The sequence below is a fragment of the Pantherophis guttatus genome, chromosome 1, assembly GCF_059756535.1.
Source record: "Pantherophis guttatus breed Tessera chromosome 1, ASM5975653v1, whole genome shotgun sequence".
Classification (NCBI taxonomy): domain Eukaryota; kingdom Metazoa; phylum Chordata; class Lepidosauria; order Squamata; family Colubridae; genus Pantherophis; species Pantherophis guttatus.
The window spans coordinates 110,157,438-110,183,568 of record NC_142063.1 but is presented as its reverse complement, the minus strand read 5'-3'; the positions used below and the strand labels follow the sequence as shown (position 1 = coordinate 110,183,568).

The 26,131-nt window shown below is 39.5% G+C and overlaps 1 protein-coding gene across 2 annotated transcripts in view; it reads left to right on the top strand.

The window, feature by feature from the left end:
- Positions 1-24,497, top strand: part of SYT12 (synaptotagmin 12) — a 47,734-nt gene extending 23,237 nt beyond the window's left edge. For both annotated transcript variants that reach the window (XM_034416717.3, XM_034416719.3), the window contains 5 exons: positions 994-1,383; positions 17,710-17,925; positions 18,523-18,643; positions 19,850-19,983; positions 22,822-24,497. In XM_034416717.3, coding sequence (XP_034272608.1) covers positions 994-1,383; positions 17,710-17,925; positions 18,523-18,643; positions 19,850-19,983; positions 22,822-22,995 — 1,035 coding nt within the window. In that variant the 3' untranslated portion in view covers positions 22,996-24,497. The remainder of the gene's footprint in view (positions 1-993; positions 1,384-17,709; positions 17,926-18,522; positions 18,644-19,849; positions 19,984-22,821) is intronic.
- Positions 24,498-26,131: the final 1,634 nt, after the last annotated feature.

The following is a 26,131-nucleotide window of genomic DNA, read 5'->3' as shown; positions in this document are numbered from 1 at the left end:
ATCTGACACTCAATAAGGCATTATCTATAGACCGCACAGTTTCAGGCACAGTTTAAACAACGTTGCATACACAGTGTTTCTCTTCCAGGTACATTTTCTGAAGATTTTCATTTGTTTTCTCCTCTAGAACTTAAATTTAGAATCATTTTTGTCAAAAGGGTGTATAGATCTCTACATAAATATTGATAGGATTAAATGCAGTCCATAAAGGTAATGTGCACCACAAAGAAATGGAAGGAATAAAACTGGCTTCAGAATTGAAAACAGAAAATAAATGTGCGTGGCCTGAAAATTCAGAGAAAAAAATGTAGGCAACAATGAAGAAAATGCAACTGTCTCAAAGACTAACATTAGTATATATTCATTATTTAAGACACCATCATGGTATTTGTTCTTTTCTGAATTCAGAGGTCCTGGGAAGCTAACTTTACCATACCTTTATGCTTACCCTCAAAAAATAAGCCCATCTTGTTCACACAGTTTTAAAAATAAATTAGCCAAGAGAACCACCATCAGTCTTTTGATCCTTCCACAGGACCAGAATTATTAATGAAATGGGCAGCACTCCAAGTATCAACAATGTAGCTAATCTCTTGCCATTGTTATTTATGATGACATTGTAGTAATGCTAGTAGCACTTCCTAAAAAGTAGTTGTAATGCTTGAAGTGACAAACAGCTATGCAATGTACATCTGGAAGACACAACTTTTAATTCAGCTGTAATTTTCTTCAATGTTTCTTTGCACTGAAAAAATATCTCGTTTTAACTAAGGGAATGTTTTCTGGATGGGGATGTCAGTTTTTCACAATGTGAAAACTTACTTTCATGATATATGAAATATTTTTGTCCATTTTGTTCTGAATATTTTTTTTCTGCTAGCCTATGTTTATAAATAATTAAAATTATATGTTCTACATTTAGCATGCTGAAGTTCAGGTTAACCACGATCTCTGACTAGCTTTCTGTTTTTGTTTTTTTTTTATCATTTGCAGAGGGCAGCAAGCAACTTCCGAAAGGCAGGAGAAAGAATATCTCCAGTCTGCAAGCAAAGCTTGAAAATGGACGATGCCTTTGAAAATATTAATGAGTTGGGCACCTTGGAGCTGATGAACAAAGACCTTGAGCTGACTCCTTATGGGCCATTGAGAAAATCAATCTCCACTGACTCTCTAACTTCTGTCTCCTCCATTGGAAATAACTTTGGCCAGGAATTCACAGTGGGACAAATCGAAGTTAACATGGAATACAATGTGAATTCGAATACCCTGTATGTCACCTTGCTGCAGGGAAAAGATCTGATGGAGAAGGAAGATGTTAATTTTGAATCCTGTTTTGTACGCATCAGTTTACTTCCAGATGAGCAGATTGTTGGCATTTCTAGGGTAAGTTTCTCCATTGCTCATACTTGGTGGCTAACAATTCCCCAGCCTGCATTATACAAGGCTTTTTCAGTCATGCGTACAAGCGTTTAATCTTGAAGATGCTGTATGATATAAATATATTTAGCTGGATAAATAGTTTCATATTAAAATAGATTTTTGTCCCCAATTACATTTAATTCCAAAATCTGGGCAGATCTTTTAATGTTGAATTTATCTGACTTTCTTCAAAATAGAGAATTTATCTTTATTATTTGTCTGTTGAACACAGCTCCTGCAGTTTACATTGCCACTGCCTTCTTATATGTTCTCTGTAATCTCTATTCCTGGGGGTTTCCCATCCAACTACTAATTCGGCAAAATCCTTGTGGGAGTTCCAAATTATAATTAACCCTGACCCTGCTTAGATTTAAAGTATTAAATCCTTTATACAGCTAGTCCTTGCTTAATGATCATTTGTTCAGCAACCATTCAAAGTTATAACTTTGAACTAATGGTATTTATGGCTGGTCCTTGAAGTTATGGCTGTTTTAGTACCCCCATGATCACATGACCAAAATTCAGGTACATGGCAGCACACCAGGGGTGGGTTCCACTTACCTTTACTACCAGTTCGCAGTGGGAGCACGCGCTTCTGCGCATACGAGATCACCCATGATGACATTGTGGCGGGTGGGGGGAGCCTCCTGCCGGTTTTACTACCTGTTCTATAGAACCGGACCAAACCGGGAACAACCCACCACTGCAGCACACACTGGATTTACAATTACAATTTTAAGAAATCCCCCTCATCTCTGCTGGTTTGGTTGCTCTGCACTCCACCACTTCTGGAAACAAACACACACTATATTTATATGTTAAAAAAAGAAAGTTGAGGGGAGATAGGTGGGTGAGGAAGCGACCATGGCAGGGAAGAAGTGTGAGGTCTCATTCTCGCTTAGCAATGATAGTCCTGACCTAACTACCACAACCAGGACTACTGAAATTGCTAACAATAAATAATGAGGCCGTGTGATGTTTTGCCTAATTACTGCATTGCTTAGTGATGGAAATCCTGACCCCAATTAGGATTGTTAAATGAAAACTATCTGTAATCCCAAATTTGCTCTCCTGTTTTGGTAGCATCAGAATGTCTTCACTGCTGGCAGTAAATCTTACACTATTTACTAATCTGAAACAGAATCAAATGTGTTGTAGCCAAAGGCTCCAATGTGCTGGTTGCATAGCCTTTCCTCAATCTGACTCGCCCCAGTTGCATTGGGATTACAACATAACGAAAGTTAAGCTACCTGGGAATTCCAGAAATTGCCAGAGCACTTCTGCTGTTTTTCCACATATGGGGAAATGCATGAATGGTTTCTAAAGGAATCACACCGCATTACACATGGTCAATGCAAGTAAAAGTGGCTCAAGCTTGATTTTAATTAATTTGATGTTACTTTATTAAATAAACTTTTGCTTGTTTTTATATTTTAAAAAATAATACATAATTTCAACTGGTATAATGAGGTATGATTATTTTGCTACCCATATTAAAGTTACTTTTTAATATTTGCTGCCCTTAACTGTTTAAAAACTTACATGTTGTTTATTTATTTATTTATTTATTAGTTTGATTTATATGCCACCCTTCTCCGGAGACTCAGGGCGGCTTACAATGCTTTTAAGCAATAGCCTTCATACTTTTGTATATACCTGCTTAGTAGGGCTTTTGGCCCCCCCAAGCGGTGTTCTATTTTATACAAAATCAGCTTATTGCCTCCACAAACCGGGTCCTCATTTTACCTACCTCGGAAGGATGGAGGGCTGAGTCAACCTTGAGCCTGGTGAGAATTGAACTTTAGCTGGCAGCTAAATACTACTTTAACAGTAGTTTAGTCCACTGTATCACCAGGCTCCTAATCTATGGTGGTTCTAATTTATCTATGGTGGTCTTTAGAATCATAAACCAGAAATGCATTGAAACAGACAGGAAAATGAGGATTGTACAACATGTTCATTGAGGAGTTTCATTCCTAAACAAAACAGATAATGTTAGGCAAATACACTCATAGTTTTTATCACAACACTTGGCTGATGCAGCTTCATTGAATTCTCAGTTTTTTGCTTGAAAAGATCAAGATTTTCCCCATGAACTAATTTTCCCAAAATTATTGAATGAACTGAAAGCTACAGCCCCTTTACGCACTCACACACACACACACACAAACAGAGTACCACTGGTTTATTTTTGTTTCCATGTATTGTCATAGATCAAGAGATTATAGAATCCATATAAATTGACACATTTGCTAAACAGGCTTGTACTGCTAGTTGTTGAGTGTCTCGGAGTCATCAAATGATACAGCAGATAATGATATGAAATTCAGCTGGCCAATTTTTCCTTTATCCAGTTCCTTGCAGAATCCATCCTCTTGGGTAATGATCCAACTTGTTGGTTCAGTTACATTCAGATGTTAGAGAGGAACATTAGATCCAAGCAATCCTTGAAACCAGAGGCAAAGAGGAATAATTTGGGGGTATCTGGTATGAAATGGAATCATACCAGATATATTTTGAATCATCATTTGAATCTAGATCTCCACAAAGTTCTGGTTCCACTTAGGGCTCTGCTGCTTTAGGGCACGAGGATGGGGCTATGAACAAAAGTGCTTTTCTTGGACATGAAGGAATATAGTAAATGGGAAATGTCTTCTCCAGGTGGCTTGTATTTGTCTGCAGGTTACTGTAGCCCTTATAATCTATTCTGCCATGCTGACATTGATTGTTCTTTTCATATTAATACCATAACTGTTTGCTTCATAGTCACTTAAATCCTAAAATCCTGTGCTGCTTAGAGAAGCCTGTGATGTGATCCAGAATAGTCCCAGAATTCCCTGCAGGGATTAGATATCTGGAGAGTTTCCATTAGATTGAAGCTGTGATTGCCAGACCTTGGCACACTATTGAAGCAATTAGAGACCTTTTTACATTCCTTTTTGTCTACCTACCATTTCATCATTCTCTAGAACCAGCATTTGGTTTGAACCTAAAGAAGTAGTGATTAAATTTCAGTGATTGGATTTTGGGTCTTCAAATATGAGTCCATTTAATAATCAGGTGAACAGAACCAGCCCACTCAATTCTCAATATTGTCCCAAGATTTAATAGGATTTTGGCCAAAGGGTTCTTCTTGTTTTGGTCGACAAACTAACAATTCTTCCTGACTGTTAGTGATTTTAGTTTGCTGCATTAAACAGGTTTTTTTTTTTTTTGGCCTGATATATCTAATTTAACCTAGTGCTTCACTTAATAGGAGTGTTTTATTCTGTTTTCGTCTACAGTCTTTTCTAATCCAGAGTTTAAAGGACCATTGCTTTTAAAGCCCTGAACTGATTTGATTAAATTTGGCAAGCTCCTTTCCATTCTATTTTGCCTGCCAATTTTGTCAGAATCTGCTTAGAAGCAAATAAAAAAATACAGCCTTTTGTGTTTATTTGGGCTAGGTAATAAATTGATAATGCTGGGGTTTTTTAGGTTATAATGTTGTGATTGCAAAGACAATCAGGTTGGATAGATTTGACCAATAATACATCAGACTTTTGTAACATTCTAGATTAGAATTCTTTAGTCTTTTCACATTCCTACTTTAAAATACATGTTAAAGTTGAATTCTTGTAACAATTTCTAGCCAGGTCTGTTGAGGCATAAGGAATGGTATTGTGACTTACAAAGTAGATGCTAGTTCCTAAAACATGAACTAAACAGGGTTTCCCCAAATATAAATGTAAACATAGATTGACAGTAGAAATGGATTTCTCCACTTTCCTTTTCCTGGCTGACTTGGGCTACATGCACATTGTTCCAAGTAATAATATGTGGAGTGGGCTATGATATTCCGAGTTTTGTTTTTTAAAAAAAAATCTAATGTTCTCCAGCATTCAGATGTCCTTTGGGCCAGCATGATAGGAACCCTACAGCCAGTCTCACCACTTACAAATCATTGCTTACAGATCTCATTTACTTCATTTAATTTCATTTACTGTGGTTTACCAATGGCTGAAAGTTCATCTCGCTATTTGGTGCAGCTCTTTGATTAACTACAGCAGGGATGTCAAACTCAAGGCCCAGGGGTCGGATCCAGCCTGCAGGGTGCTTAGATCTAGCCCACCCTGGAAACAGTGAAGGACTATCCCGCGGGGCCTCTGCCAGTGAAAACAGAGCTTGGGAGGGCTGCATGCAGCCTTCCCAAGCTCCGTTTTCACTGGCAGAGGGTTGCAGGAAGCCGTTGCAGCCTAAAACGGACCTCGCGAGTCCGTTTTCTCTGACAGAGCACTCGGGCCACCACAGGCGCCCCGACACAATATAGTGTGTTTCTCTTCATTCTTTCACTGAGTAGAAGTCACTGGCAGACTGCATGCAACACTTTTAAAAAGCCATTATCAGGAAGAAACCAGATGGGGGTTTTGGATTAATTTATGACAAGCGGTAAATCCTAGCAAATGTGTTAAGTGAATACACCAAATGACAAGATAAACAGTTAATCATTTATGATAGCTCTTACCATGTTAAACTAAATAAATATGTGAAGCAGGTTCACATATGTATAGCCACTGTAGTTCATAAGCACTAATTTATGGCTTAGCAGAGCAATGTAGATTTTTCCTGAATCAGGAATTACTTTTGGCATTTATGTACATGGAGCTACGAGATGCACATGCCTACCTCTTAAAAGCCATGTTAGATTTCATCAAACTAGGCGGGTTGTTCCCATTAAAGTTAGAAAACTGATAGGTGGACTCCTCAACAACATTGGGTAATGAAATGTGTATAGGTTCTATTTCTTCTCTCCCTATCCTAACTGATTCTCCAGGAAAGGATTTTCTTATGCGCCGAGGGATAGTACATATTAATTGTGAATCTAAGCCTTCTTTTTGTCCTCAGCTGAATAATGAGATTCATTTAAACAAACACCTTTGCAGCGGGATCTCTGAGAATCTTCTCATGCTGCCTCATCTTCTCTAGGTTTTAAATAGGCTGCATTGCTATCACTGCATGTCTGTTTCACTAGCAGTACAGCTGACTGATTGAGAGCACTGTAAGAAAAATGTTTCTAGGACACCAGTCTTTAACTTTCTGAGATTAGGACCGACAGTATTTTTCACTCAAACTGTACCCTAACTCAGTTATTCTTCACCTGGAGTGCTGAAGAGACCCATTGTGCATTAGGCCTGAATGTCTGCAGCAAAGCTATTTGGCTGTTGTCAAGACTCAGACTTAATATTACAGGGTTCAGAGCAGAAACCAGTGCTCATACCGCTACATGTGCAATAGCTTCGTCGTGGCGCACATTCATGCTCAATCTTATCAAAGTGATGTTGGCATGGCAGGAATACAGAGTGCACAAGGGACGGTACATTTGGGAACCAGCTTCCTAAATAATTTATGTAGTTAGATTGCCACTGCAGAGAGGCTATTTACGTCCAAATGGATTACAGTAGAGAATCCCAAAATTAAAAACCAAAACTCCAATGTAAGAAGAAGCAAATATTAGGGTTGACAACATCTGAATCAGCTCTTATGATTCTGGTTTGAATCAGTGCTGATCTGCAGCCCGTAGCAGCTGGTTGTGGCACCATGTTATAAAAATACTTTCTTTTTCATAATATCATTTCTGCCATGGTTTGCTGTTAGATATAATAATGTAGACTATGTTGTGGTTCTGAATCATTTTACAATGTTACCATTTTCATGGTTTTAAGACTGGGTTTCAAGATTATTTAAAAAAATAATAATTCAGCAGCTTATTTCATATTGATACCATGTTTCCCCAAAAATAAGATCCTGTCTTATATTTTTTTGAACCCTGAAATAAGCGCTTGGCCTTATTGCCATGCGCTCAAAGCCCGATTGGGCTTATTATCAGGGGATGTCTTATTTTGGGAGAAACAGGGTAGAATATAAGAACATAGGAATACATGCAGCAGTGTTGGAATAGCTGAATGCCATCTTAGATCACAAGTGACTATGCAGATGCCTATTGGCCAGCAGGAGATGGGAAGAGTTAGTTTAGATACAAAAAATTCTAGCTTTCAACCAATATAAAGGTAAAGGTTCCCCTCGCATATATGTGCTAGTCATTTTCAACTCTAGTGAGTGGTGCTCATCTCCGTTTCAAAGACAAAGAGCCAGGTTGTTCGAAGACGTCTCCATGGTCATGTGGCCGGCATGACTAAACTGGTAGTGAAAATTTTCTATATTTATGTTCTACACTACATCTATTACTGTGTTCATAATTCATGGCCATTACTTACGGTCTCCTCAGTCTCCCCTGAGTACTAATAAAGACTCATTAGCTGCTATTATTCAAAACACTGGACTTTTAAGAAAATAAGCAACATTTGTAGACCATTCCCCATCTAAAATTACCCCTCTTCATTATTGGTAAAAGTCCTAAATGGTAATCACATCCTCTTTATGGTAATGTTATGCCAGCCTCTCTGTATTATCTGTATTATCCTGGGATAATATCAGTCCAACTTTGAAATTCACTTTGCTTGGCTGTCTACATTTCTAGTTGAGTTCTTCTTCATCTTGTAAACCAATTAAATAATATTCATCAGCTCTTTGCTACTTTTGTGCTTCATGAATTCTACTTTGTCTTTCCGTGTCAGTATTAATTCAACATAGCAAAGTCTTATACTTGTATTGGTGCTTGCTAAAATAGCCAAACCAATCCAAATTTGCACAGTAGATTGCAAGTGTGGCTGCAGACTTTCTTTGCTGTTGTTGAAATTTTGATTTGCATTCCACTTTTCTGTAGTGAAAACACTCAAGAAAGTTAAATTTCCCAAGCCAGGAGAAAAAAAACCTCACCCAACCTATTGGCATGATATGGTCTCATCTCTATATCATCATTCCACTTTACTGCTCGTTTCTTCAGCCACTCTGTGTCCTCATTTAATAATGGTATGCAGAAGAGGATGACATTTATTACTGGGAAATGGAAATAATACTTTTTAAGTCTCCATCTTAGAGACTTTGGCCTCTTCTACTCATCCGCTTGCTGGACTCCTTTTACAATTCTCTGTACTTTTATACAGCAGTTTGAGTAGTTTGGAGGCTGCTCCCTGGATCTTTGGTTGAAAACTAAGAGAGAAAAGGGTTCATTCATCTGGCCAGGAGCGGGAGGCTCCCTCCATTCAGAGCCTCCCCCGCTTTTTCTTTGTTGAATTTCCATTTACAGGAAGAAAAAAATAGTGTGGGATGCCCACCCAATCACATGACCACCCAGCCATGCCCACTTAGTCACATGACCACCTGGCCATGCCCACCCAGTCACATGACCACCAAGCCACGCCTACGAAATCAGTTGTTTAAAAATTTGAATCCCACTACTGTGTGGGATGTGTGGCAAAGCTATCCCTCACTTTTTTGAAGATAGGGTAGAAATGAGGCTGCAACATTGTCTGCATTTCTGACAGGAGAAAGGAAACCCCAGAAGCCTGAAGGCATGATAAGTTGGGGGGGGTTACCATACCCCACATTTGCAGTAGAAATGCTAAAGACTCTCCTTGTATCTTTTCATTTAGACAATGAACTGATCCAAAAGTTATAGCTCAGCTTCCTAAGATCTAAATAAGACCCACAGCAGTGTGGATGAAGAGGCATTTTGTTTTTTGTATTAAAGAAAAAAAACCTTCTGCTAGCCTTAAATTCCATAATATTCAATTGTAGGCAAATGAGGCTGTTCCCTTTTCTTCTTCTTCCCATATGCCCAGTACTTCATCAGCTACTTTCCAAGAGTATTTTTTTTTATGATAAAAGGTCATTCTCTACCTGAGGTAAAGTCAAACTGAATGTAGTGAGGTTAATTTCTGTGAGAAAGGGCAAGGTGCTTTGCAATCCCATACTTTCTAATGGGATTTTGGTAGATGGCTTGCTGAAGTCAGGCTTTCAAAGTTCCTCCACCAAAGTGTGTTATGAATAACCATGTTACAGAGCCATGATGGTGTGGTGGTTACAATGCAATATTGCAGACTAATTCTTCCCACAGCCAGAAGTTCGATCTTGACCGGCTCAAGGTTGACTCAGCCTTTCATCCTTCCGAGATCGGTAAAATGACGACCGAGCTTGTTGGGGACAATATGTTGATTATGTAAATCACGTAGAGAGGGCTGTAAAGCATTATGAAGCAGTATATAAGTCTAAGTGCTAGTGCTATTGCTTTAGTTCCGGGTCCAAAACTACCAACTTGTCTCTTTGGGAGTTTCTGTCTACATTATGGTAAAATATCAAATCAGAAGGCTTTAAGAGCTAGGGTGGTTATTAGAGATGGTTTGATTCCATCTGAATTAATTATTATGATACACACAGGAAAAGGTATTGTGCAGTACCACAAGAGTGAAATCTAATCTAATGCCTTGGTATGTGTGTGCCATCTCTTTTTCTGGCACCCTGCACGTCTTCATTCCACACCACATTGGTTCTGTCACTTTGCATACTTCTGATTGTGCATCCAAGGCCTCTGCTGCAGTGCGGTTCTCTTTGACAGCTTCCAGAAGACATGAAATTTGCGGAATCTGTCAAGGACTTCAGAGGAGATAGAAGCCATTTGATTTTTAGCACATTTATTTATCACCCTAGCTGAGAAATGTTCCCATTGATCCAGAGAGAAAAGAGTCCTGCTGGGTTATATAATCCTTTGACAGTTTACACATACCATGGTTGCTGGGGAAACAAAAAGTTTAAAGTTCCTGAAAGATGTGTGTTTGAGAGTCCAGAAATGAATAAATAATGTTTTGAAAGAAGTTAGTCACCTCAATGGGGAAATCCTCAGATTATCTGATAAATTGAAACATTCACATTTGTTGTATTTTGTTTAATCTACTTTGACTGGCATAGAGCCTCATGTTTTCCCAATGATCATATTTTGCAGACTACAAATCACTCTATTCCTGAGCTGTATTTTTGACAAATGGGCCATAGTATTCCCACTGAAGTAGGAAATCCTTGGCTAAAATTCCATATGGCAATCGTTCTTCCCTGTAACGCACAATAGAAGTTTTCTAATACGAATGTGTGTAAATCATTGAATTTACTGTGGAATGTCTAGGAATCCAAATGTGACAATGGGTACAATGAACAGGCAGGTAGAGAGGTATTACTGCTCTCGTCAGAAGGAGAAAAGCCAGCCAAATAGAAGCCAGTTTTCCTATAATATCATCAGCCCTTTGAGGTATCAAAACCATGAACCCTAATGCTATTTGTCTATATACTACTAAAACTCTTGTACCTGTAACTTTTAACTGGGCAAAACAATGCATCGTAGGATAGAGCAACCCAGATACCTCAAATAGACTAATTTACAGAATATGCTTACGTTTTGGGACCTATGATCCCAGGGAATTGAAATATGCCAAATTTTATAAAACATTTTATGACATATAGCGTAGAGTAAATTTTAATGAGTTTTTCCAGAACGGCTCCCATTATTCTTCTGCGGTTATCTCTTTGAAGTTTTTCATCTACTTTATGATGCAATTTTTAAAATTGGTTTCTATTCTATATCACATTTCAATAAATTTATACATATACACTAGTACAGGTAAATCTTGCTTAAAGACTACAATTGGGACCAGCAATCTGTCACTGAATGATGCGGTTGTCAAGCAAAAAATCACATGGCTGCAATGCAATTTACAAACTCACTTCCATTACAGTCATTAATCAAGACATCCACAGTCATTAAGCAAAATACCACATGACTGCAACATGCAGTTTTATTGGCAACTCCTCTGTTGACTCTGTTCATTGGAATCCAGGTGTAAAAGTTGCAAACGAGCATCATGTGATCACGGGGATGCTGCAACAGTTGCAAATTTCCTTTTTCAACTTCGTAACTTTGATGTCACTAAACAGTTTTGGAATCTCTACACTAATAAATCCTGCACTGTCATCTTGTGAATACATAGAGAAGATTTTTTTTTTTTTATTTGATTTATATGCCGCCCTTCTCCGGAGACTCAGGGCGGCTTACAATGCGTTAAGCAATAGCCTTCATTCTTTTGTATATTTTATACAAAGTCAGCTTATTGCCCCCATAAACTGGGTCCTCATTTCACCTACCTTAGAAAGGATGGAAGGCTGAGTCAACCTTGAGCCTTGGAGAGATTCGAACCAGCAGAAATTGCAGGCAGCTGTGTTAATAACAGGGTGCACTAAACCACTGTACTATCAAGGCTCTATTTCTCATTGCAATGTGACCTGTTACTGATTATGAACATTTAATTTTTGCTTCATGGCTTATTATATTATATTATACTATATTATATTATACTATACTATACTATACTATACTATACTATACTATACTATACTATACTATACTATACTATACTATACTATACTATACTATACTTTATTTTATTTTATTTTATTTATTTGTCAAGCATATATAAGTAAAAGTATGAACATAATTTGAATACATGAAAAGAGTAAGAGTAAAAAGGAATATTAGGATAGGGATGGTAGGCATGCTGGTGCACTTATGCACGCCCCTTACAGACCTCTTAGGAATGGGGTGAGGTCAACAGCTCTTAAATTTTTGTATTCTATGTGTTTTATTTTGTGCCTGTTCACCGCCCTGAGTCCTTCGGGAGTAGGGCGGTATATAAATCAAATGAAATGAAAATGAAATGAAATGAACAGTAGACAGCTTAAGGTTAAAGTTTTGGGGGTTTGGGGATGAAACCACAGAGTCAGGTAATGCATTCCAGGCATTGACTACTCTGTTACTGAAGTCATATTTTCTGCAATCAAGTTTGGAGTGGTTTACCTTGAGTTTGTATCTATTATTTCCTCGTGTATTGTTGTGGTTGAAGCTGAAGTAGTTTGCTGGGTTCTCTGAGGTAATTCTGTATTTTCTAGGCACCAAGCTATTGTCAAGCAATTGGAGACACTAGAGGAAACAGAATGGAAGAAGTTTAATCTTGTTTCACGCAGTACACTGGGCCCTGGAGTCTTCAATAGACTAATGCTCTACTTTAGCATTGTAGAGGCAGTTGCAAGGAGGTTGAGGAGGGTTATTAACAAACTCAGTGGCAAAGGTCTACAGGGTGGTGTATGGGGCAGAGGGAGGGAGGGGGAGAGAGAGGGAGGGGGAGGGAGGGGGGAGAGAGAGAGAGAGAAAAGCGGAGCATGGTTGTTCTGTGGATAGCAGCTTCACAAATTGTTTCCTTTTGATTTTTCTCTGAACATTTTCAGCTTTTGCTTCCCTGAAGGGGAAGTGGATGAAATGAGAAATCTACTGTAAAGATAGTTGATTGCAGCTGCTGATGGAGACGGTGAAAGGATTTGTGGGGCAGGAAGTCATCTTGTGAATGGACCTTGTTTACTTCCTTACAAAGATTAAAAGGTCTACCTCCTCAGCAGAACTGCAGACTTAATCATTCTGCTCAGAAACCTCCCACGCACCCAAGACAGGGGAGGGAGAGGACCAGCCAGTGGAGCAGGAGGAAGGTTCATTTCGCCCATGCGTTTTCAAGCACAGGCACCTCATTTTAATCTAAATTCTCTTAGCATGTTGTGACTAATGTTAATTGCAGCAAATAAATAGAAATAAAGTCTTCCTATCTTACGGATGAGATTAAAAAAGAGTTGTCTCTTTCTCTGAGACCTGCTTACAGTTTCTAATGTAATGTGATTCTGTTGAAATTTGTTGTGTTTTATTTGTAACATTTAGTCCCATCTAGCCCTAATTCCAGGACTTTCCGTCTTTTATTCAGCCCATATTCTCTACTGGACAGTGGTGAAATCCTCCGCGGTTTGCCACTGGTTCGCTGCCTGCTCATGCACGGTGTGCGCCAAACACGCATTGTGTGCACGCATGCGCAGTACATGCCAAATGCATGCACAGTACGCACTAAACGCGCAATTCACGCAGAAAAAGGACGTTTAACAAGGTAAGTAGAACAGTGAGGGGGGGGAACAGCTATGCCGCGCGATTTAGATTTGCTAGAAAGCAGGATTTCCTGCTTTCTAGCAAATATAAATCGCGCGGCACAGCTGATTGTCAGAAATACCGGTTCGGACCAACCGGTAGCTTTTTTTTTTTACTACCGGTTCGCCAAACCAATAGCTTTTATCATTACCGGTTCACTCGAACCGATGCAAACCATTAGGATTTCACCACTGCTACGGGGGCGGTTAGACTAAGATCACACCCAGTGGATTTCATGCTGACATAGGGATTTGAATCTGGGTCTCCACAATCCAACAGTAATTGCTATCCCAGGCTGTTGCAGAGCTAGGATTCAGAAATCTAGCAGAAAGAGCAAGAAAGTTCCCTATCCACGTATAGAGCCCCTTTTCCTTAGAGTAGGAGAAGCTAAATAAGATGGATACCTCTGCAATACGGCCTCTTTTTTTTTCTTTTCTTTTTTTTGAGAAACAGCAGCAGGGCCCTCTGGTGCTAGCAAAATACCAGTCACTGTACTTGCTCATTATATTTAATTGGTTGTATATGTCCCTATTATACTATGCCTGACATTTTCCTCCTCTGTAGTTAATACAAAGATTGAAGATGATTTAATTTGGGGAAATAATGCAGAGGAGAACTACTTAGTTTTCTCGTCACGGGTCCTTTTTCCTTATGCAAAGAAAAAAAGATTTCTGGAGAGATTGTGGGTCATCCCTAAAAAGAGATATTGATAAGATTGAGCGAGTCCAAAGACGGGCAATAAAAATGGTGCAAGTTCTGAGGGACAAAACATATCAGGAGAGGTTGGAGGAACTGAATAGGTGCAGCTTGGAGGGAAAGGGGGAACATGATGAAAACCTTTAAATATTAAGAGTGTAAATGAGGTTCTAGAAGGCACTGTTTTCAATATTAAGCTAAAATCAAGAAAATGGAGACATAACCACAAACTGACACGAAGGGTGTTCAAAAGTGAGTCAAAACCCTCAAAGGGCAGATTTGATGGACCAATAGTCCTTTTTCTGCCATCAGTTTTCTACCCTTTTTCCCCCAAAATAAGACATCTCCTGATAATAAGCCCAATTGGGCTTTTGAGCACATGGCAATAAGGCCAAGCGCTTATTTCAGGGTTCAAAAAAATATAAGACAGGGTCTTATTTTCAGGGAAACACGGTATGTTTCTAACTATCACATCTACTTTAGCTTTATGAAAGATTAAAATTTTATTTATATGAATACTTAGTTAGAATCAAGAAATCCGATATGCAGGAATATGCAGCCAGCAAAATAGAATTCATAGAAGGTGAACAACTTACAAGCAATTAAAGAACTGTAAAATGAAACCAAGAGCTTCCGGAATGAAAGAGGACAGCTGAAGGAGAAGATCTTGTATAAATTCAAGAAAATTTCTCTTCGTCACTGCTTGGGTTTTCTTAGGATTCTTGTGGGTCGGAATGGTAGCAAAACAGGGTTTTGCCATTTTTAATGCTTACATCAAACCAGAACTGTTCTGTTCTTTCTGTTGTCCACCCAAGATACTGAAAATTCTGCCTGCTGTATTTCCCAGTATTTTAATGATGCAGCTGCCGTTTACCCACACATCTGGGCAGTCTGAATAGAGAACTCTACTGCCAGCGCTGTCTTCAAAAGGGGGATCTGGTTGGAATCAACTCCTTGCACCTGCTGTTCGCAGGGCGTGTAAGGTTCCATTGAGCAAATAGCAATTGGGGGGGGGGCGGTTTATAGAAAGTATTGTAAGGAAGATGAACCTTTACAGAAATATTCAATAACTGTTACTTAGGCAAAGGGGGCTCAAGCATTTTTGAAATGTAGAACTGTGAAATAACATCTTGAAGTGGCTGAGACAAACATCTCTCTAATTCAGTGAACTGTAAGATGGAGGAGGAGGTATATATTCAGTTTTAACCTGATTTAACCTTCCTGCAAAGGTCTGGTCTACTTAGCAGGGTTCTGGGGAGGGGAGGGAAGAGTTTTATTTTTAGGAAACAGACCCTTAATTACTTAGAACCCTGATTCTGATCACACCTGTGCAGGCGCACACAACTATTTCTTCTTGCTGTTTTTAAATTGTGCAAAGCCAGTCTGTATGATAAGTGTCGTATCTACATGGGCTCTTGTATCAGGAGAGATCCTAAATTGCTCTCTTTGAAGGAAATTAATCCTATGAACTGCTTCAGACTGTTGACTGCATTATGACAGCTCTAATGGCCGTGTGTGGTATTTCCCTGAAGATAATGTTGGGCTCTGCCTCCTATGGCCATTCACTGACATAAAACTTCTAATTTTGGGAGCTATTACTGCTTAAATAATGGAATCATAACTGATTTAATACAAACAGTTTGGACTGAGTGTAACGAAAATGCTGTAACTGGCAAAAAGTACACAGCACATTATTCACAGAGGAAAGCGCTATGGATTTTGCACAATGCCTAAGCCAAAATTAGGGAATTTTCTCTGACCCAGGACTGGAAAATGCTTCTGGATTAATAAAAAATGGTAGTGCTGGGCACAGATAGCAGCTATAAACTAAGATCTGTCAGTATGAGGCCAGAAGCCAGTGAATCAGCAAACAGTTATAAAAGTAATTAGTATGGATCACAATACCTAAGTAGGAATTCTGGCAGATGGAAACAGAGACATAGACACCCAAAGGAAAATGACTGAAGGTGGCCAAGCCTGAACTGATAGTTTTAAGTCTTTCATAAAAACCACTTTTTTCTTGCTTAAATTCTGAGATTCGTCCTATAATGCAGGGTAATATGTAAAACAGAGCCAAAAATATCATCCAAATACTGCAATCTGAATAGACAAAGCACAATTAAGAGCCGTTGTGGTGTGGTAAATAGACTAGACTAAGGAAATGTTGTTCAGATCACAAAACCCATCACTTCATTTTAGCCAGGCTTTCAGCTTCTCTGGATTATCACAGGGGTAAAATAGGAACAAGGGAGAACGCAATGGCCATCTTTAGGAGAATCAGACATGTGCTTGCAAGATTCTGAATACATAATTATGAACCCCCATCCAAGTGACAACAATTAATCCATTTGATGGGCTCCATACCACCCTGGGGTCCCAGGTCTGTTGACAAAGCCATGTCTTCAGGTCCTTTCAAAAGAGTATCAAGGTGAGGGCCAATCTTATCTTTGCAAGGATGATGTTCCTCAGGGGGGAGCCATCCCGGGGAAGACCTTTTTTCTAGGTGGCACTGGATGGACCTCCTTACCCTGTCTCCCTGATCCCGTGATTGGGTAGATATAGTTGGAAAAGATGGTCCTTCAAATAAGGCCCATTGAAGGCCTTGCAACAGTAAATCCCCACGGAACCTTTTCTAGTCTAGTACATAACCGTTTCTGAGAGCTGAGGTTTCTGAGGAATCTCCTTTTGCTGGCCTCTGGCAACTGCGATCTCTGTAGCATTCACATTGCTACATATGTTATAGCAGTTGTGGCTCCGAACCTGCGTGTAGATCTTTCATTTTACCCCACTGCAAGGAAGGTTGATTCGGTGTCTTCTGCTCTGGTCTCTCTTTTAGCACTCCTTGGGACTCTTCGTGGGCCATGCTGTATTTGAAGAGCAGTTGAAATGTGCTGTTGCTGGAAAATGGACTGTGATTTCCCTCTCTCCCCTCATTCTGCAATAGCATGTTTCTCATTAGATCAGGATTTAACTGTCCTACAGAACAATTTGCGGTGCACTGCGGAAAACCTGCAACTTAGAATCAGGGGATCATTGTGTTGTTCAGATTTGTAGACTCGTTTTAATAACAGTATCACTGCTCTTTGTAGGGATAAGGAACAGTCCCTGCCTCTATAGATTTCTGCTAGTGCCATTCGTGACTTTTGTTTATTAAACTTCTCTTTGGGGGAGTCTTCAGGTCAGGGAATAAGAATAAGATAAAACATCCTTTATGCATTGTCAGTTATGGTTTTCGGTAGCTCAATTTTATTTCGGTTTTCTAATCTATTAAATGGCTACTAACAATGTTCATGGTGGCGCAGTGGTTAGTAGTACTACAGGCTACTTCTGCCGGCTGCCAGCAGTTCGGCAGTTTGATTCTGACCGGCTCAAGGTTGACTCAGCTTTCTATCCTTCCGAGATCAGTAAAATGAGGAGCTAGAATCTTGGGGGCAATAGGCTGACTCTGTAAACTGCTTAGAGAGGGCTGTAAAACATTGTGAACTGGTATATAAGTCTAAGTGCTTTTGCTATTGCTACTATTTCATGATTTTTTTTAAAAAAAAATACTTCTCTTTAAAAAGAGTGACAGCTTCATCTCCCTAGCCATGGGTGGCCTTTTTAACTTGAATATGTTTAAACCTCTTCTGCTGTTCTTCTCTTTTTCTATATAGATCCAAAGAAGTGCTTACTCGGTCTTCTTTGATGAGAAGTTTTCCATTCCCTTGGATCCTTCCACATTGGAGGAAAACAGCTTGAGATTCTCTGTTTTTGGCATTGATGAGGATGAGAGAAACATCAGCACTGGTGTGGCTGAGCTGAAGTTATCCGACTTGGGTATCTTTGTCCGGCCTTTCAATGCCTGGCTTTATCTGCAAGACATGAATAAGGTAAGAGTGTTCTCGTGGTCCATCCTACTACTGCACAGTGATTTGGAGTCCTGGAAGGAAGGTCTATCATTTAGGATCATTGCTGGTTTTGTTACTATTGTACTATCATGCAAGGGAAAAGGCCCTTGCAAGATTTTCCTACCTCAGGAGCCGAAATAACTTGCTGTATCTCAATATGTCATGCCTTCCTTCAGGCAAGAATCTCTGAGTCTCCAGTTCTGTCATTATTGTTCTCTAAAAATGAGACAGTGGTCCCAAGAGCAATGAAGGAAAATCGCCGTATTGTTAGTCCGACACAGCTATTCTTCTCACTTTTGAGCTCCTGGGTTGAGCCTGTAGTTGCAGGAGGAATAGGCAAAATAGATTTCCAAGGACTAAATGAAACAGAAGTAATTAGGGGAGCTTCTTCAGCCTCTTGGTAACTCTCTAGGTCATCCAAATACTAAACTTCAGTTGTTAGGGCACTTTTCCTGGTAGCATTCTAATGTATTCCCCATCCTTGGACTCAGGAGAGAAGAAAATAGATTATGCCATTAGTTCCTTTGCAAGGGTTGTAGAATATTGAATAATGAATGTTCCTCTCCTTTTTATTTATAGGCAACTGATTCGGTGGGTGAAATACTGCTGTGTCTTAGCTATTTACCCACAGCAGAGCGATTGACTGTAGTTGTGGTTAAAGCCAAGAATCTTGTGTGGACTAATGGAAGAATGACTGCAGGTCAGTAGGATGCCCTCTTGTCCCTTCCTCCACCCCCTCTCCCCAGTGCTGGATAAATTATAAACATGATGCCTCAGCATTCAGTGAATGGGTCAGCAATGGTTGAGAGTACAATCTGGTTCTCTTGCAAGTCGAGTTGGAGTAATAATGTATTGCAATCTATGTCATCGTGTTTTCTTTTAAAGATTTAGTTCTGCTACAAAACCAGGGAGTGGAAAAAATGACACACATATTAATGTCTGTAATATATTCTCTGTATTATAAAAGTATTGATCGGTGTAAAACTATGATAAGCTCTACTAAATCCATAGGATGAATGGAAGAATTCTGATTTCTGTATGCTGGTAGCAGATGACTTTATTTCTAAATGCAGTGAATGATCCACATCTGCTACCCACATTCTGAGACTGAAATTCATTCCAACCACTCAGTAAAACCTTTGAAAAGTAGAAAGGATGGAGTGTAGTGATCCCTGCGCCCCAGTTCTCTAAAGCAGTTTTGTAGGGCCGAAGGGAACAAACACAGTGGCTGAAAAAAAATCTCATTTCTCCCACATTGGTCATCAGGCAGAATTAAATAATAATAATCTCCTCCTTCCATGATCCTAACTTTGAACATTTGCTAAATCTAAATTATAGATGTATAATTGATTTTTTCCAATAATATAAGATTCAAGGCAGAAAATATGGAGATTGGCTGAGGGATGGAGACCTTCGCAATGTGTTGCCAAGTTTCTATGGTCTTTTCCAGAAAGTGATCATAGAAGGACAGCCATTTTATATTTTAGAATGTCTCATTTTAAGCACTAAGCTACTTACTGTAAATAGCCATTAGCAGAAATTGAAAATCTGTAGGAGGTTACTGTCTTCAAAGAAATTAGGAAATGATCAGTTAATTTCCAATTTTAATTAATTGGATTTCTCCTGGTTGTGGTCAGCAAGTGTGTTTGTAGAAGTTAACGCATTCTACCCTGAAGACTCTGATTATAATGCTTTAAAATATGACCATAATGTGATACATATTTTTTTGTCATGTGGTAGCATACTTTCTATTCATCCTTGATGTCCAGAATAAAAAAGACAAGAGGTGGAACGTAGTAGCAGAAACTGCACCCACTGAAGTTATTACAGAGTTTCAAAGATAAAATAGGCATGGTGTGAAAATCATTTCTTTGGAATAGGGATCATCTTCTTACTCTTCCTTCAGATCCTTTTGTCAAAGTGTACTTGCTGCAAGATGGGAGGAAGATCAGCAAGAAAAAAACTGCAGTAAAGAGAGATGACACAAATCCAGTGTTTAATGAGGCCATGATTTTTTCAGTGCCAGCAATTGTCCTGCAGGTAAGAGCTCTCTGGTTCAAATGATGTATCTGGTGCCCTCCAGTGAAACGTCCCCTCCTCTCTCCCCCCCTCCCCCCGCTATAGGCACTAAAACATGTACAGTGCAGCAACACGCTGGTGGTTTTGGTATCTATCTCTAGCCCAAGCATTCCTGGGACATTAGGTGCTATTGTGCAAGTGGTATTGAAGGACCCATATTCAGTTCTTGCCCTGATCTATAACTTAACTGTATAATTTACTAAAGTCTCTAGCTGGATCAATATTGATTTGGTGGGTCACATTTGCATGTGACCCTACAGATGAACTACTCCTGAGTCATTCCAGTCAGGATTGTCTGCAGTGACTCAAGCAGTTATTTTTTTCCACAGCCCTACTGCTTGAGATGCTTTCAGCTAGAGATGCCAAGGATTGAATCTGGGACCTTGTACACGCTCTAATGTGCTCAGCTAGGCAGCTGTGCATTTTCTCATTTCAGCTTATGCTGAGTCAGGTGAATGGTGTATGATCATAAGTCAACTTTTGGCATGTCGATATAACTATTTTACATGTAAGCATATCCTGCTAGACTTACATCAGCCACAGACTGCTTAAACAGAACGATTGTCATTGGCCATAGAACTTGAAATAGTGACTCCCTCTGTATGTGCTTCAGAGTTTGAGGGATAAGAGTAGAATTATTAGCAAAAGTGAACAAACTGAAACAGAATAGCCTTATAGCATTCAATTCTGCAGTCTTAGTCCTGGTGATTTCCCAAGTTTTTCTTGATGGAAAATAGATTCTGTCTAGAAGGATTTGGCATAAAAGCAGAGGCTTTCAGATTAAATTCTGCGGGGGAAAAACTGACATGGGAGATGTAAACCAATCAGCATGTTATATACTGCTCAAAAAAATAAAGGGAACACAAGCAGAAGACATCCGAGATCTGAATGAATGAAATAGCCTTATTAAATACTTTGTTCTTTACATACAGTAGTTTATACACTGCTCAAACAACTAAAGGGAACACAAAACTACTGTATGTAACGAACAAAGTATTTAATAAGGCTATTTCATTCATTCAGATCTCGGATGTCTTCTGCTTGTGTTCCCTTTATTTTTTTGAGCGTATATTCAGTGTATATTCAGCCTATTGGTAGGCTGAATATATAACTCCATTTGTTTTTCAGTCATTCAAAACCTTTTGTGCTGGAATCTAATGAATCCTATCTAAAAGAATAGTCTTCAAATGAGAAATCACTGTATGAGGAAGCTTTATTCAGCAGCATGGAGACAAGTAAAAGGATGGGATATTACAATAACCAAGAAAAGGCTTACTTTTCTTGTTATCCCTCTTTTTCTTGAAGATGAGATGATCAGAAGAGATAGGATAAAGTTTCTGGAACAAGCGTTCACAAAAATGAACAGAATGGGAACAATGATAAAAAATTATTATACATAAATCTGCAGGTTGCCTGAAAACCTATTACTGTTTCATTTGCAAACAGAGCAAAGACCAACTTAGAATAAAGATGCAGTTACTAATTGCTATTGAAAGGTTGAGTTCATACACTTCAGTCTACATCAGAGCAGCAAAACTTTTCCCAAATAATAGGATTTACATTTGAAGACACATTTAGGAGTGGTCTGAGAAATTCATCCAAGATGAAGCTTCTAAAATTTGACTTGTTCAGACAAATGTCTTTTACTTCTCTCATGCAGTTGTTGAAATCCTGCATACTTTCAGTTTTAAATGCCTTTTTCCACATCAGCCTCTCCTCTCCTCTCCTCCCCTCCCCTTTCCTTTCCTTTATTTTCTTTCCTTTCTGTCTTTCTTGTTCCTGATATGTCTTAAACTTCCTCCAAATGCCAGAAATCGGGACTGTACATTGAGGGGCTTATTTAAATCACAGGTGACCAATTTTCTGGAGAGATAAATACTGAAGTTGGTTTTGGAATGGGGTGATCAGATTCAGCATACAAAGCAAAAAAAAAAAAAAATTAAACTAGATATTTTAATTAAACTAAACCAGTTAGTCTGATTACCACAGCAGTGACTTCTGAGAAGATGCTCAGCATGGCTGGTCCTGATGGAGCTCTATAGGTTACAAGATCATAGACTCATGGTTCCTTTTCCACTGCCGATTGCAGTGAATGGCTTAGGATAAAATGGAAACTTATACTAGTGTACACAGAAACACATTTTCCCCTGATGTTGTGAGGCTTTCATGGCTCTTGAGAAGCTAAAGTGATGAAGTGTGCCAAAGGAAACACTGTGAATATGCAGCATTTCCTTTAGAGCTGTGGGCCAGTTCATGTCCCATTGATGGGAAATTTCAGCACCGAGTTCCTGGAACTTCTCCCTGCCATCTGCTATCAGAACACAGTGATATTTTGCATTGTCCATCTCTACCCTCTCCTGTTGCTCTGAGGGATGCCCTTGACACACACACACACACACACACACACACACACACACACACCCCAGCACAGTGGCCAACTGGGGATTTTTAGTCTGTTTCCCTCTCAAAAAGCACAAAAGTGAGGTGTCTGTTGGCTGCCAATTTTTGTACTAATGGGATAATGGAGCACTAGAATGAAATCCTCAAGGATCAAAGCCTCAAAAGGATGATGGAGCACAGGAATGAGGACACTGGGCAGCATTGCAGAAGTGTTGAAAAGAGTAAGATGTGCAAGCTTTGTGACTCTGGGCAAGTTCCCCAACTTTCAACCTTCCAACTGCATTACTTTTATTTAAACTAATCTGCATAACTGGGTGTAGTTTGTTAATTGAAGGTAGCACCATTCCAATGGTAGCTGTGTGCCATCAAAGACTCTAATCCTAATTTATGCCTTTACAGGAACTGTCTCTTCGGGTGACGGTCGCACAATGCTGTGAAGATGGGAGAGCTGAAAATATTGGCCATGTTGTCATAGGTCCAGCTGCAGGAGGCATGGGCATCACTCACTGGAATCAAATGTTGGCTACCTTGAGAAAACCTATATCTATGTGGCACCCACTTCGACAAAGCTAAGGGCGTATCTGCACCTCACCGAAAATAATCCAACACGGTGCTTAAATAAATAACTTCAGGAGACCGATGCTGTTGGAACAATGAATTTGTGAGACCATAAGAGTTTTTTAAAAATCTAAATATTCCTCACAAATAATAATAGCAGTGACAGATGATTATGTGATGATGGGTTGCCAAATAAGACTACCCAAGCCTTGGAAAAGAATCATAGCTAAAACAATAAGAGAAGAAGATATATAAATACAGAGGGATGCCCGGTAGCTGGTGGACAAATAAGGTAGTCTTTTGATTCCATCATTCTAACATCATCAACTTGGAGAGCCAATTTTTCTTGAAGTTCTTTCACACTAAGTCTTGCATTTCTACATTGTTTTTCTCTATTGAAGAAGACTTGAAAGGAAAGCTTATGGTATTTTATGCATTTGACTTCACCTATGTTTCGGACATGTTGACTTGGAAGATTCTTGGGAGTGAATGGGTCCTGCCTTGATATAAATGTATATGGATCACAATTTTATACTTCATTCCTTCTCACATTTGTTGGGAATCAAGTCTTGATTATTTCAGATAAATTTGGGCAAAATTACTTCCAACTAAAGTTGCTTAAGTCACATTTTTTGGCAACCATTGTCCCATGTGTCTTATCATGGCTGAGATTCAAGTACTGTTGTCCTGTTTGCCTGTTTTGGAGAAGAAAACTAAAAGGCTCATATTTGAGTAAATGTTTGACAGAGTGAACTTTTACAAAGGTGTGCATCATTAATAAATATGTGGACTACTGCTTGCTGTAAAAACTCAACAAATTTGCTTTGGAGATTCATGACTCTTTCTCCTCTCTTTGAATTATGGTAAAAATGTAATCCCATAGAGCACAGCACCATCACAGAGATGACCTCTGCTCATTCAATACCTACCTGGGCTCTGGCATGGTCCTGTTTAGTTCCAATGTCCAATAGGAACATTATCGTCACAGAGGATGCAATATTGTGCTTATCTACTGAGATGTAAATTCACTGGGCCTTATTTTATACATATGATATAGAATTGAATAACCAATAGACTTTTCCTTCCCCTTTTCACCATTTATGAGCAATTGGAGACTAGCCTGTCTATAAAGTGTGAATGCTTTATTTATTCATTTTACGTGCGCTTGACCTCAAAAAGCAGTTGAGATCATGCAGGACAGAAGAAGAGAGAAAGTGGAGTGGATACAGATGTATCATGCATGACAGAACCATCCTTAATATTGGAAATTTGACTGGGTGATTTGTAATTCAAGGCCACATCAGTCATAGGACACTAAATATTTGTATTTTGAGAAATAGGAAATGGCAGCTTGAAAATAAAAATGAAATTGAGCAAAACAAAGGGAAATTCTATGGCAAAATATTTCATGCTTACTGAAAACATTGTGGATGATGTATTTGCACCCAGTAACTTTTGGTGAGATGGGTGGCTACATAAATTTGATAAATAAGTAAATAAAAGTAACTTTAAAAATCTCTTTTGTTATTAATTGTAAAATTTGTAAAAAGAATGTAGGAACACCAACAAGATAAAAAAAAAAATCTTAACCTCGCAAACCACTAAGCACTGTTGTGATATGGTTTCTAGGCAATCTTTCATCTTTTTTGATCCTTGTGTAGTAATTTTGTGAATGTCTGATTAGTTGGCTGGCTTTCGAATTTGCAATTGATTTAAAATCTCAACAGTGGCAAGACAGAAAGTAATATTCCCATATCTATATCAATCTCTATCACGTTTGCACCCCCATCCATCATAAGATATCAAGAGCATGCAGGTGGTAACACATTGCAAAATCCCCGAGACTCTGTTTCCTTGACACACATGGAAAACAATTTTTCCCTTCTTCCCTTGTATTAGGGAAACATAAGTTTTCCTGAAGTCATCCTATCTTTGTGGCAATTCACCTTGACTAGACCAGGGGTGTCAAGCTCAAGGAACTGGCCTGCAGGGTGCTTAGATCTGGCCTGCGGGGCCGCCCTGGAAACAGCAAAGGAACGGCCCACGGTGCCTCTGCCAGCAAAAACAGAGCTCAGGAGGGCCCATCCTGGCCACATCCACCCAGCCCCCTGTGATCAAATACAATCTTGATATGGGCTTCAATAAAATTGAGTTTGGCAGTCTTGGACTGTCAATCAGCCTGTCCTATTACCTCTATTTAATTTAGCCCATCTCAAGAAATAGCCAGCTTTGAATCTGGATTTGGTGGGATACCACATGGAGCTTCCTAGACTAGCTCCCAGATGAATTCAAACTTTGTCTCCTTGTGATGGAACAGGTCTTTTTTAATTCGTGGACTACTGGAAGCTCAGGCCAAAGCGGGATAACTTCACAACTGGCATGTTGTGAGGCAGAGCCTGTACTGCTTTAACTGCCTGGTTTTTGCTAAGGCTCTCCCTGTGAACTCCAGAGCAAAGCCTTGCTAAATATGTTCCGAATTCAGGAATGGTGAGGACAAAATGGGGGAATCCCAGGAGGGATTGGAGAGGCATTGGGAATGGTTTGAAAAAATACAACAAACAGGTGGTCTGGCAGAACCCATTACCTATTTATGCAAATTAAACCCAGTGGTGGGATTCAAATAATTTAACAACCGGTTCTCTGCCCTAATGACCAGCTGGGTGGGCATGGCCATGGTGAGTGTGGCCAGGGGGTGTGGCAGGCAGCACTCAGTGTCCTGCACCCCCCTGGGAGCAAAAACGGGCCACAAGGGGACACGCCCCCCCTGCCCTGTTTTGGGCCTAGGAGGCCTCCCTGAAGCCTCCTGAGTGTGAAAACAGGCTGTGGGAGGCATACCACACCCCCGTGCCCCGTTTTGGGCCTAGGAGGGCTCCCTGCACTTGCCTGGGAGCCAAAATGGGGTGTGTGGGGACTCCTGGAAGGGGCAGGAGGGGAGGGGAAGAGCCAGCCAGCAATTTAACTACTGGTTCTCCCAAACCGTCTGAATCCCACCACTGATCAAACCCCATGTTCCAAAGAAGCAGTAAAAAATATTTTTAAGCTCCCTTCAGCTCTTAATACTTACTGATCAACATTTTAAAAGCAAGATTTCCCTAAGGGCAAACCTTTAATTCTTGCATGTGACAAATAGCTTGCTTTTGGATGGATATGC